General features: G+C 38.3%; 1 protein-coding gene across 1 annotated transcript in view; it reads left to right on the forward strand.

Annotated features, from left to right (window-relative positions):
* MTX2 (metaxin 2) overlaps positions 1–13,683 on the forward strand; it is a 33,879-nt gene that overhangs the window by 11,800 nt on the left and 8,396 nt on the right. Inside the window, exons 2-3 of the mRNA XM_014954614.1 lie at positions 1,803–1,850; positions 2,827–2,873. Coding sequence (XP_014810100.1) covers positions 1,803–1,850; positions 2,827–2,873 — 95 coding nt within the window. The remainder of the gene's footprint in view (positions 1–1,802; positions 1,851–2,826; positions 2,874–13,683) is intronic.

Genomic DNA, 13,683 nt, shown 5'->3' on the forward strand with positions numbered 1-13,683 from the left:
GTTCACTTGACTTTTGTGGGCCTGAAATAATGCGTGTAAAAGAAAGCCACTTCCAGATTGGGCTGGAATCCAAGAATTAGATATAAATCTGACATTTCAGTCTGAAGAGGATCTGGCCAAAAGTTTCAGTAGAAATGGGCCCATGCAGTTTGAATTCCTCCATACCATTTTGGGCATGTAAAAAGGATGTTTTCACTGGCTGGCTGGAGTGTTTACAAGATTGGTGTAGCTTCATGACTTAGTTATTTCTGTTAGTATGTCAGAGTCCAGCACAAATAAATTTGTTATAGTAATAATATTCTTAATTTCCTCATTCCATTTACTCATGCAAGACTTCAGTGGACCTGGAGAAATGTATGTTAGATAAATAATTTTAAACAGTTAAGGCTGTAGTACCGCAGATGCTATCTTAGTCTCTTTTTATTTAAAGAAGTAAATGTACTTCCACCTCAAGAATTTTTACTCCAGGGCAAAACTTTAATGGAGGGGTGTAAAACCAATAACTGCTACAATAAAACATAAAACATTTTTTCATGACACTTACATGTGATTAGTTGCTTTCTCATGCCCATACTAGTATAGCTTTGATAGGCTCTGTGCCGTAATGTTAGAGGTAGTGACCTTTGCAAAACTGTATACAGTGTTATAAGCTTTACAGTTCTATTTTACTTCCATAAAAATTAATACTTCATGAGTATCCAAAAAGAATGATAGTTAGAAAACTGCATTTTTTTTCTTTGAGTTCTGAGGGCAAAGAAACAAAGAATGACCTTATTGAAGCCAGAGGCATATTTCTGTTGGAACCACATATAGTTATTTATATACATTATTGCTTTAAAAAAATATTATGTGATTAGAGCATTAATTTTGTTTACAAATAGCTAGTTTGGGTAGGATGCATGGTATGAATTGGTATTTAAAAATAGATTTTTAATTAGATATTAACAAGGAGTGTAATGGAGACAAAACAATGTGATAACCTGTTATCTTAATGCTACCATTAACAGTAAATCAGTACTGATTATTATTTTTGCCTTCCCATAAATTCAAGTGGTGTATGATTAAGTGCAATGGTTCTCAGCTAGAAGCTGTGATTGTCTTTTATTTCCTTGCCTTTTTTTTTTTAACAACTGTTCAACTGTTTTGAACAAGTGATGATGCAAGTTTTTTAATGCATATTGACATTCCCATTTTAGGGTTGACCAGTACATCATTTGAAGTAATAGCTAGTCCCAGTCATCCTGGTGGGTAGGTTTCTGACATGCCTGAGCAACTGGCTTTGTGGGGATTATATAGGACCAGTGAGTACACAACTTTAAAAGGCAGAAAGGTTTTCCATTTCTCCAAAGAATTCTTCACACATGGTTTTGGAGGTTTGTGCCTCTCTCCTCTGGGTCCTGTTCTGTTCTTTGCAGAATTCTTTGTTTAGTACCTTAATAAATAGTTGTTGTTGAGAGTGGCCAGAATTGTGACAGGAATGTGCACAAGGATGTCTTTATGGTGGAGGGAAAATAGCTGCTTTAGCTGCTTGAGAATTACAAGGCCATTCTGTAACATAGCTTGAATTTTAGCTTTTCTTGTAACATTAAATTTTTGGACTTAGTTTTCTGCTCTGTGTTGTCCCTCTGTGAGCCAGAGAAAAGTCTGGGAGAAGAGAGTGACAGTGGGACTTTTTTAGGGCAGGTTAAATCCTGCGTCAGCGTCTTTGCAGTTAGAGTTCCTATTCTAGGTAACGTGTTCAGTTAGCATCTGCAAGCACATTGTTGTTTGTCTTGCTTAATTAATTCATCTTCTTTCCACAGCCGCAGAGCCTTGGCCTGAAAATGCTGCGTTGTATCAGCAACTGAAGGGTGGGTACCCTGTTTTTTGCAATTAATAATTACTTTATATTTAGAAAACACATTAAATATGCACTAAGATAATTAACTGCAGGGAAGCACAGAAACTGTTAGGAGTCCTTTGTGTTGTTTATCTGGTCAGGGGTTTTAGCTACGCTTGCATCTGCCAGTATAAACCAGCTATTCATGGCCTATAAGGTCCTTGGTTTATTATTGACTCATTATATTGGCTGCTGTAGGCAGTGTAAAATGATGTGGTTGCAGGCACAGTTGGCAGATTTACTGCACCAATAGCTGAGGCAGCAGATTTTTGAAGTCTTGTGGTAAAGTGGGCTCTCAGTAAAAAGGAACTGTTAAAATGTATAGGCTAGGATGGTTCAGGCTCCCTTTAGCAGCTCTTCATATATCATCAGATCACATTATGGCCCCCATTTGGGGCTCAGCAGCCTGCTACAGTTGTCAGAAGACTGCAAAGTAATGAAGACTAATAGGTAGCAGCCCTAGTCTTCTAAGCATGGAATTTTTATTGCAGTGAACTTGTCATCTTTCTTTTGTGTGACAGACCTAGACATAGTGTGCAATATTAACTGCAAGCCGCTTTTATAGGTTTCTGAATGCTTTTACTTTTTAGCCAGAGGAGTTATGAAGATGCGGCTTTATTTAACTTTGATTAGAAGAAGAGTAATTGGCATAAAACTCAAGCATTTGGTTTTTAGTTGTGAGCATTTTTTATTGTACATCGTTGGTAATGTATGATAAATGCAATTGCATTTGCAGGAGAAATATTCCTGCTATTCTTTTTTTTTTTCTCTTTCTTTTTTTAATATTCATATCAAAGGTTTTCTAGTCCAGCTGCATAATAATTATATATGTGCTCCTTGTTTTATGCGTGAGAAATGCAACCCAGAATGAGTTACAGGTCAGTAACTAAATGGGTACTGTCTTTTGTAATTGTGTTTTTTGTTGTTTTTTTTTTTCCCTTCAACAGAGGAACAAATTCTGCTTTCTGATAATGCATCTTCCCTTGCTGTTCAGGTAAAATGCATATTTTCTAAACTAAAGATGTTAATTTCGTTTTATTTTTTGCATTATTAGTATCTAACTAAAGTAACTGTATTTAGCTAAATGAATAATTTAAGAATTATTTCTGTCAAAATCAGTGACTTATTTCCTGCATCTAATGTGCTTTACATTGAAGTGCCAGAGCCTAAAGGGCATGAGGATTTTGAGAATCTTATATAGAGTGCTGCTGCTCGTACATGTATTTATATTGGTCTATGTTTGTACAGTATCTGCTTGTCTACCTACTCTGGGAACTGTGCATAGTTCCCATCGTTTGTCACTTGGTATGCTAGTTTCTCTTGTAACATCTTGCATGGTGCTTGCTGGTTATTTAATTCTCAAAGTTAATACTGCCCCAAACTCGAGGTATATTTGCTTCATGCTGTGGGCATCAAGATTTTCTATGTCTCTGATAGGTTTTCTCAATTTCTTCATGTATACGGAGTTGAGATCCAATGTGGTTTTTAGAAATAGTCCATATAATTGACAAACTTGCATCTGTAATTGACTTAAAAGCACCTCTGTGGTGTGAAGTCTGTGTAAACTCCATTAATGTGTTAGGTTCAGTAACCCCAAATCTCGAGGGGATGTTTTCCCCATTAGTAGACAGGGCCTGGCTGTCAGAAGTGATGGCAAGCAGGATGTCTATAAGGTTCTTGTTCTTCAAAGCAACTTTGCTGCTGCTTTGCATAGTACAGAGTTGCCCTCTTCCCCTGCTGCTTGCTTTTTGTGCGTGGTATAGCTCAGAGCAGCTACACCAAGAAGCCTTGGAGAGATGTCCAAAAAGGTGACGTCTTATTTAGCTGAAGTGGGACACTTGGAGACGGTAACTGACATTACTGGTAAAAAGGTTAGGATCATTTGATCATGGTACTACTTCCAGGACTTTAACTTTTTTCCTTCTAGTCTGGCAATCTAGGAAATACCTCTAGGAGTAAATTCTATCACAGCAAAAAGGTACCTTTATCCTTTGCTGGAAAGATGAGTCATCTTAGATGTACCAAATAAATGTTTTTTTGGTGGCAGTGTTTATTTGCTTGGGTTTGTGTTTTATATTGTGCCTCACAGTGATGCAAATAAGTGTTTTTGTTGCTTACTTGATCTCCATGTTCCTTTTTACTCCAGCAACTATACTTTTTGTGGTTCTCATGAATTTTCTTACCATCTAACAATATGTATAGGTGTGGCTTGTATTTGAAACACAAATAAAAGAAGCAACAACATAACCCTAAAATTTCCTTTTCTAATGCATCATTTTGCTTTACTGTTTCCAGTCCATTGTTATCCTACACATGTCACTTAGATGATAAATTAACTATAATATATTAAAAATGCTTGTTTTTCTTCAATATTCTCTAGCTGGACAGCTGATAGTAGCCATGACTATAAATATGGTTCTGGTGGATATCTGATCTTAAACTTTATAGAACAATTTTGTATTGGGGAATCATATCTATTTTGAAGAATCTGTGTAACATGGTTATGACTGCAAAAGAATAGCTATCCTTGGTGTCTTTGATGCATTTTGAAACGATACTAGCATCTGTAGTTGTGTATTACTAGCTTAATGATTAGAAAGCTTTAAATATACTGGTGTGTTTTGCATAAGTAAAATTGTCGAGTTCCTCTGTTTTAGAATTTACTTTTTATTCTGATGAGAGCCTGTTTATCTTTTTAGAGATATCTTTTCTTTGGTTTGTTTTTTTCGGGGCGAGGAGTTTCTTTTCCCGAGGAAGAAATGGGAACGGGTAATAGGAGGAGAAATAGGAGCTGGTACCTGGTACTTTTTTCCCCACTGTTTCCATTCCTTTTCCCCATGTTACTGATTTGGGGCACATGGATATCACCAGAGCTTGTTTGTGGCTTGTTGAACTTCCATGTGGTGAAAACGCATCAGAATTTTGAGTCCCTTTGATCAAAAGAGCACATGGAGTCAGCCGCCATCCTTTAAGGAACATGGTTCACAACAAGACTCTAAATGTGCTGTAACTGGTCTTTCAGATCTTTCTCAAAATCTCCTTATAGCACCTCATAATACTGCTCTGGGATAACTCTCAGAGGACATAAATGCAGATAGCTACGTATAAAATAAAGAATAAAATCGAATGCCATATTAAGTAATTAGAAAGAGTAAAAGTTGACTGTTTTACAATTGCCAACCCTGCAATACAGATGGCATTACATGTACCTCTTCTCAGCAGAGCAGACAGCAGAGCAAGTTACTCTCAGAGAAGGTGTTGCAGGCATTTTGAATTAATGAGTAGTGAGGGCTGCAGACTGGACATAGGAAGTTGGTTGAGTCTTACCATTTTAATAATGATTGGACTTAAGACTTCTCATTGTGCAATGAAATCTGGACTCCTGACTATAAGGGGGAGTGGGATAAGAGAGGGGAGGACAGAGTCTTCTGGGAATTGCTGAGTAGCTCTGATGGTGCCTTCAATAGTTAAAATCCAACCAAACCAGCAAAAAAAAAAAAAAAAATGCAGCTCATCTTGTGGAACCTCTCTACTGATTTTGGTAGGGTTTGTTTTGTTGTTTGTTTCCTATTCCTTCTTCTGCCCATTGTTGCTCTTGGAAACAGACTAAATTATCAATTCCTTTGTCTTTTACTGGGTTCAGATTCTTTATATTTGCTGAAAATGCAACATAACTTCAAATTATCTAGTGCATTATTTCTGGTCCATCTTGGCGCTTGCACTCCTTGTTTGTTAACTTGAAGTAGCATATTATATGGTCCTGTTGAAAGTGAAGCCCATTTGATCTTAGGCTGCAAAATCTTGATATTGAATGAAGTTTTATTTTCAGCGCAAAAAAATTAAAATAAAGGCAAAATACTAATCACTAATGGTTATCCAGCTACAGGAGAGAGAGCATTGTACATAGAATGAAGGCTCTGTTCTTGTGAGATGTTCAATCCTGTTCTCATTAAAGTTAATGAAAACACGTACACTTCCTGGGTAACATGACTCACGGTTAAAACCAATCTTCACTTATTTATTGTACAGCTTCCATTATACAGCATTCCTGCTTAGCAGTCTTATCATAGTAAAAAAAGCCACCAAAACCCAGAAGCGAATACACAACTATATTTTGATAGCAAAACAGCTCCACAACTTCAAGGAGGGAAAAATGGAGTTTTAAATGGATTAAAATGGCATTACCACAGGAGGGTATGTTTCAATTGAAGCAGAGATCTCCTTGCTGATGCCTGGTGCAGGTAAAGCCTTTTTTGTTTAGTGCCGGGGTGGAAGTTGTGTGGCTGAGTAGGAGGGAGGGGGTTAATACAGCTGCGCTGTGCCAGGCCTCCTGCCTCAAATGGCAGCACAGAGCATCTCTGAGCACTGCTCCGACTTGTTGGGAGGAGGAATGTGGATCTTGAAACTGCCTCTGTTGTTACAGGTTCTTCTGAAATCTTTATGCAGGTAGTCTCAGAGTCTTGCTTTAAAAGGCTGTCTAAAGTCTTCAGGATTGTGGAAATTCTCATAGCTATCCTGAGGTTATAGAGCCTGCAGCTCATTATGTTAAGATATGTATTAATTGCTTGTGAAATTGATGTCCTTGTAAATGGTTTTAATATATTCCAGGAAAGTGCATTTAGAATTGTCTGTTCTTAGTCCTGAATGACAGAAGGATGTTTGGGCAATTTAAAATTGTGTTACACAGACCAAATGCTTATTTACTTCAACAAGTAATCAAATAAATGTGTAAATCATGCATGATTAATTGCCCTCGACAGATTTCTGATTTTTTTTTTTTTTTGGTGTGTGTATGAATTGTGGTTTGGTTTCTCTCTAGACAAAACATTAGCAGAAATTTGAACTTGTTGCTGAGGCTTGAACAAAGGCTTAGTACTGAAATGAAAATCTGACAATCTCTTTTTTTTAAAGAGAATAAAAGCTGGAATTCTTCACCGTGAGAAATGCATTATCAACATAATCAATCTAGCAGCATTGGTTGTAGCTGAAAACATGCTTAAATCCCAAGCCATACAGGTACTGTTTGTGAGTGAAACATATTTCATATAGTTATAAGATGAAATTACCCCTGAATGAATAGCATCTTCATTTATCTTCAAAACCGCTGTGCTACCAGTGAGTCTACTCTTTCTGCATTCTACAACAAGAATTACATTATACCATTAGAGCAGTATTGTGCTGCAGCGTAAAATAGATTGTTTTGGAGAATGAACGTGGCTTTGCTATAAATTACGTATACAGGTACAAAGGAATGTGTTATTTTGTTTAAAATAGTCACAAATATAATTAAGCTCTTAATTTATGTTAAACTACAAATGTGGCCATTACCATAACTGGATTAGGAATTTAATCTGTCACTCAAAGAATGATACGGAACAGTTTTCATTTATAACCTTAGACACACTATTTCAGTTACAGGGTCTGCAGCTGTTTGATATGAAAACTGAATTATTCTGTAGATTTGTTCATGGTTTTTAATTTTACAATGTGTTCCTGCAATAAAGTAGAGAAGAACTCTTTAGTTGTCATCACATATTGTCCTTTGTATGCTCAAGAAATAATGTAAAAATGAAAACAGAAAACGCCTTTCACTCTTTCTTCATAACAGTATTGTGCGAGTGCTTTTAGAAGTGCTGCTGAATAAGAGATGGCTTGGAATGGCTTTTTCTTTATTAAAAACTAATCATGAATATATCTTCTTCAAATGAATCTTGGAGTGTGCCATCTGAAAATAGTGTTCCTCATGTGGGGACGTAAGTTGTGAACTATTTGAGTCTTGGCATAAGTAATTTCATTCTTGCCTCTGATCTCAGAAACTGCAATCTGGATATGATTTACATGAAGTTGTAACTCATTTTTAATGAGTATATGTGTTTGCCCATATGTATTATTCAGAGAGGGGAGTGGAGAGGAAGAGGAGAGCGTTGTGATGGAGCTCTGACAGGCTGATTCGCTGCCCGGTGTGTGTTATGTTTCCAGCTGACAGTGTCCAAACAGCCCTTCCTTTGCTGGGGAGGGCAAAGAGGAAGGGAGAGCAAGACTGAAAATGGCACCTGAAACAATTGACTGTAGGAATAAATGCGAAAGTCTCCCCTCCTCATCTTGTTCCTGCCCATTGTATTTCATGCACAGTCATTTTCCATCCTGGTTACCGTAGGGAGACACAATGGCATCACTTTCCTGCATTGTTTGGGGGGCGGCAGCAGCAGCGGGGATCAGAACGTCAGTCGTGTGAGAAGAGGAGGAAGAGGAGGGTGGGGTGAGTTGCCCCATGGCTGGCTGAGCTTTCTGGGCTCTGGGCTTTTGGACTGTGCTAAACCAGCACAAAGGTGATTACTCTGATCTTTTTTTTTTTTTTTTTTTTTTTTTTTTAAGATAATTGAAATCCAACGTACTACCTACATTTAGAATTTGAAATTGGTCAGGCTATAGGAAAACAAAACAAGCGCCAAGTTGATTGTGTCCCTTAAGCAATGCTGCTGTTGTAAATGTACTCTGTAATTCTGGCAGGAGGTGACACCTGCCCTGATTGAAATGAATGATAGGCATAAGATTGTTGATTAATTTTGTAACAAGTGTCACCTCAAAGCTTCCTATCAGCCCTTTTCACATAGCTGCTGAGACTTTGTTCTCTCGCAGCACAAAAATGAACGGGCTTATTCTGAAAACAGAGGGGCTTGTGCTGCTGCTCTCTGGGAGGAGAAGACAGTGCAACACAAGCCAAAGTCCTGTGCGGGTCAATGTGCAGTAGGGCAGGAAGGCACCCAGAGGCTTCTCCATGCTGTTTCTTCAATTCATTTTCCTCACTCCCATGCTCTTTCTTCCCTAGTCTCTAACAGTAAGTGTTGGGAGGGCAGGGAAGGACAGACATAATTCATCTGGTGGCACCCTTTTTCTTGCCTGTACTCTTGTTTCTCTTTGTGGGCTTGCAGCAGCTCTCCACATCTCTGTCTACAGCAAGATCTCTCATTAAAAACAAGGCACACAGAGGCAGTAGCAACTCGGTAGACTTAGTGCTTTCAGTCTGGAAGAAGAGAGGTAGCATTGCTAAAAATACATCATCCACATTTCTCCCTTCCCTTCCGAGGTGTTGGAAGAGTAGGTGATGCTACAGGTAGAGGGGGTGGAAGAGGGTGAGAGGGGAGAGTGCTAGCCTGCAGGGAAGAGAGGCAGAGAGCATGCATGGGAGAGAAGCTGACAGACCCTATTAAGCTGAATCTTTATTTTTTAATGCCTTTATCTGTTTCTCACATTAACCTCATCCAAAGAAAGGACACGCTTTGTTCCAGAAATAACTTAGAAAAAAGTTTTTGAGGCAGACATTTTATCATTCACCAATGCTGATACTGCACAAGAAATTGGGCCCCTGTTTTTAAAATTACAGAAATGCAAATAATCAGTGGAACATACAGATAGAGGAGGCACTGCTGCTGATGCCCGGGGAATAAACTCAGCTCTTCCCAATCTGAGATTTCATTACCCTTTTATGCTGCATTAACTAGTATGAGCCATGAAATGACTCATTCCTTTTAAAAGCCAGTGCGTTTTGGTTTGATGTCCTTCAGTTGTAGCGAATTCTGTGTATTTATGCTTGAATTAAGTTTCCTTGATTTGTGTAAAGTCTATTGGGCAGTCATCTGTTGATCTTCTGTGACATGGGCAAGGGGAAATAACAATGTTAATCCCTCCTCTTTATGAATTGATCCAAATAGTTAACTGTTCGGATAGGTGTTAAGCATAAAAAAAATTAAAGTTATCCTTTCCGGCAGGAATTCAGCTCTCCTTTCTCTGCTTAGATTTTGTTTGGAAGAGTTGTTTTCAAGGTATCAATAAACATTTTCAGTGAACATCTTTACAATTACTTTGAACCAGAAAACTTCAGCTGAAGTAATGTGTACCAGTTTTACTACAGACACGAGAGCTATCTTTTTCCCCCGTTCTGAAGAACTGCAACTGCTGTAGTATTATTGCATGAGAACCCTAGGTGCTGGAGGAGAGCCAGGTTGTGGCCTACAGTAGTCATTCTGTTCAATCTGTGCTAGTACATTTTTTTTCCAGAGGGGAGGGAGCAGGAAATTTAATGCTCTACTTTGGAATGACAAGAATCTTTGCAAGGTTTAACAGTTAGGCTGTGCTCAGTTAAGTGTCTTGTTTGTAGTTTTCTGTTACCGTCTTCCTTACCATTTTAGGTGAATTTTCACAATGGCTTGATTAGCTAGCTTGTGTGTCACTTGGAATTCAGTTGGCCCCTTTCAGTCCCATTTTAAGTTGATCAGCCAAATTTATGATGTTAACAGTAAACTCTGATGTACTAGAATAAGCCTGGGCCCTTGATCTTTCAGATTGCTCAGCTTTTGATGCTGTGTCTTTGAAGGGATATTGATATCTTCACAAATCTCAGTAGAACTGCGCTGGGGCGGTTTCAGCCCTCAGTCAGAGGAGCTGAGCTCACTCTTATTTACCGATGGTTTCTCTCGCAAGAAAAGCAAGGGTTTACTTGCCTGCTCAAATTATATATATGCAGTACCCAAAGGGAAACGAGATGATCTGACCTGCAGTAGTCAGTGTTCTACTGCATCTTTTATCAGAGTTGGAAGCTATGGTGGTCTGATACCATCTGCATACCAAATGTGCTAGTTTGTGACATTCTCCATGAGCGGTCAAAAAGGGAGCAAACCTTCCCTTGATCACTGGGCTAAAGCATTAAATGAGATAAAGACTCATAAAAATTGCTGCATTGTCCTATATTCTCTCTGTAGGATTTCTTTGATCTGTGCCAATTTCAACTATTTTGGTAACAGTTTATGTCACTTTCTGTCTAACATTGGTTATTGTCTAAAATTGAATTTATCTAATTGAATGCATCAGAAAAAAAAAAGAGGTGTTCTGGCAGTGGGTATTTATAAGAATGCATTGCTCGTGTTCCTTCTCCATCTCTTTCTAAAAGAATCCATAATTTCTATAAATATGAAAAGCATTCACTCTGCTGGAAAAGTCAAAACCACCTATGTTGTTAGTGCTGATGATTTCCAAAGCCTGTCAGTCACATCAATGAAAGAATGTGAGTACTCTCATAGGCATTGTAAATTGCAAGGCTTATTTCTTAGACTGAGTCCTTATAGTTTGGGATAGTACTGTCTCCTCTTATTAATTGACATGTATTTGTGGTCAACTTGAAGGCTATCCAATGGACCACTAGTTTAAGATGGGTCAAGAAATGGATACTGTCCTTTTTTATAAGTAATGGTTACTTCAACAGTGTGGATCCAATAAGGATTAAACTTCTCTCATATTGTGGAGCTTTCCTTCGTTTTCTTGCAAACAGTATTTAAGGAGTACATAAAATTGAATAGGTCATGCTTTGGGTACAAATTACAGCTCAACGTACTAGTCTTAATTCCTAGGGCTTGAATCTTTTTGAAGACTTAATAGCAGTTCTTAATTTTTTTTTATTTTATTTTAGGTTTATTTATGGTGTTAAATGATTTTGTCTTCAACTCCGCTGTTCTGTTTCCTCTTGTTTTTGCATTTCATTACTATTTCACCACTCATATTAAAGCTGATCCTAATTATAGACAAAGGCTGAAGTGGAATAGGTGTTGGCATGTGGATGCTGAAGGGGGTTGCTGGAAGGGTCTTGTAAGGCTGCTAGAGAGGCTGTCAGTATTTCTGAACCTCGCAGGAGGGCTGCTGGGGTGAACGCAGAACCAGATGAATTTGTCCAATTTCAATCTCAAATCACTTTTCAGTTTCTCAAACTCAGTTCTCATTGCCCATCTACAAAATGTTAATTAGAACTGGAGATGACTATTCCAAGGAAGTTTTCTCAAGTTTGTAGTTTTCAGTCTAGTGTTTACTTTAGGGTCTCTTTGGGTTGGTTTTTTTTGTTTGTTTGTTTTTAACCTCACTGAGGGGAGACTGACGTAATGCTAAACTTTCTAGAATCTGCTCTTTACTATGCAGAGTAATTAATGTTTTTATTTAGTTAATGTTTGTTCCCACATTAGACCTCAATTTTAGTTCAAACTCTTCTCTCCTCTTCTCTTTATGAAGTGCAAAAAAGGCACACTGACCCAGCGTGTTTGCATTTCTGGGATGCTGAAATGGCAGCGTGTGCTCGATCCTCTTTGCACTAGGCCAGAGACTGAGGTAGCGTTTCCCTGCCAAATGTAATAAAGGTTGGTATTCCTTGCTCTGTGGTTGTTTATTGAGGAGAAGGAGAGAGAGAAAGGTCAGATTCAGATTTTTGATGGAAACTTGGCTGAACTCTTTACACTGAAAAGATTTTATTTATAGTTTAGCCTGTGTGCTGAGGAGTGGTTTTCACAGTCACAAACTGCGTTTTTGGTAGAAACCTTGTGCTGTGCAGGAGTGAATGTAAAATACACTGTACTGTAGGCAGTAATTTGCTGAAGCAACTCGTGTAACCTGTGTTCTGTGCCAGCATGTCTCATTTTTGACATGCTGATATGAGAAGGTAAAAATAGGTCTCTGATTCACCTCCTTTTGCTTAAGTGTGCATCTGTGCTTACAAGCTTTTCAGTTGTTCATGCGTTGCCCTAACTCCAGTGTAGTTCAGACTTGCAGTGAGAATAGTACATGGCAGTTACAAAATTCATCTCTAGCTTAATGCAGAATTGCAGAGTTAATTTGGTGCCTTACTGCAATAGAAATTCATTTGATAAGCCTAGACCAAATGAAACCTTATGTATTTTTGAGATGGAACTCAGCAGCTAAGGATTAAGTAGCGTGGCAGAAGTTCATTCCACTCCTCCCACCCAAAGATGAAATCCTTTGAAGCTGTTGTTTGATGCCATCAGTCCCACTGCAGCACGGAACTGTTGAGGAGATGTTGTTAGCTACTGGTAAAGCTTTCAGAAGAATCAAGTCTATGTATCACTTGACTTAGAGAATGTTTTTGGTGGGTTACACTGTGTCCAGCAATGGCATAGGAGTGTGTATATAATCTAAACCAAAGTCTCTCAGTTCTTATGTCTTAGCTATTTCCAAAAACGTTGCATATGAAGGCCGAGCATATGGGCAGAAGACATGATGCATCTATCATGGAGTTATATATATCATGGAGGTTGGGCTGCTGAGACAGCAAGAGCATTGACTTTTGGTGGACTCTGGTGGACGCACAGACTTAGAAAATGGGGTGGTGTCAAATGTGGGTGGGGCTTAGTATTTTTTTGGGGTCGTAGTTGCAGTGATAGAGATTCTGGTTGGGGTGAAGTTTTGGCACTCTAGGAGCCACTTTATTGATAAGTAGTCCTGGTATTTTGCTATTTCAACAGAAACACACGAAGGATTCTGTGGTGATGGCAGATGCTGACAAAAATTGGTATCCTGCTGAGAATGCTTTGAATCTAAGGTTACAGATAGAAAGAAACAGTAAATTGATCACTTACACTCTCCATGATTCACATAAATTACCGATAATAAATACTTCCTTCCAAAGCAGACCTGTGCTCTGACAGTATCATAGAGCAAAACTTCTGGCAGCTATTGTAAATATAACATGGGAAGGTGCTATATATGCTTCCTGCGTTACACAATGTGAACTTGGTTAGCCAGCTTTAGCCAAAAGAACTATGATTTTCAGGAAGGGCAAAATGTCACTTAATTTTGTACAGCTACAGCACTAATTGTTTCTGTCAGATGCTGCTTCTTTGCTCATCTTGAAGAAAACCAGTAAAAGCAGATGAAATTTCATTAGAAGAATTCCAGTCAATGACTGGATGATAGACCGTTGTCTAAGAAAGTTTGAAAATCTTGGTTTTTTTTTTTTAACTGAACCTTCT

Source organism: Calidris pugnax, unplaced genomic scaffold, assembly GCF_001431845.1.
Source record: "Calidris pugnax isolate Ruff unplaced genomic scaffold, ASM143184v1 scaffold103, whole genome shotgun sequence".
Classification (NCBI taxonomy): Eukaryota; Metazoa; Chordata; class Aves; order Charadriiformes; family Scolopacidae; genus Calidris; species Calidris pugnax.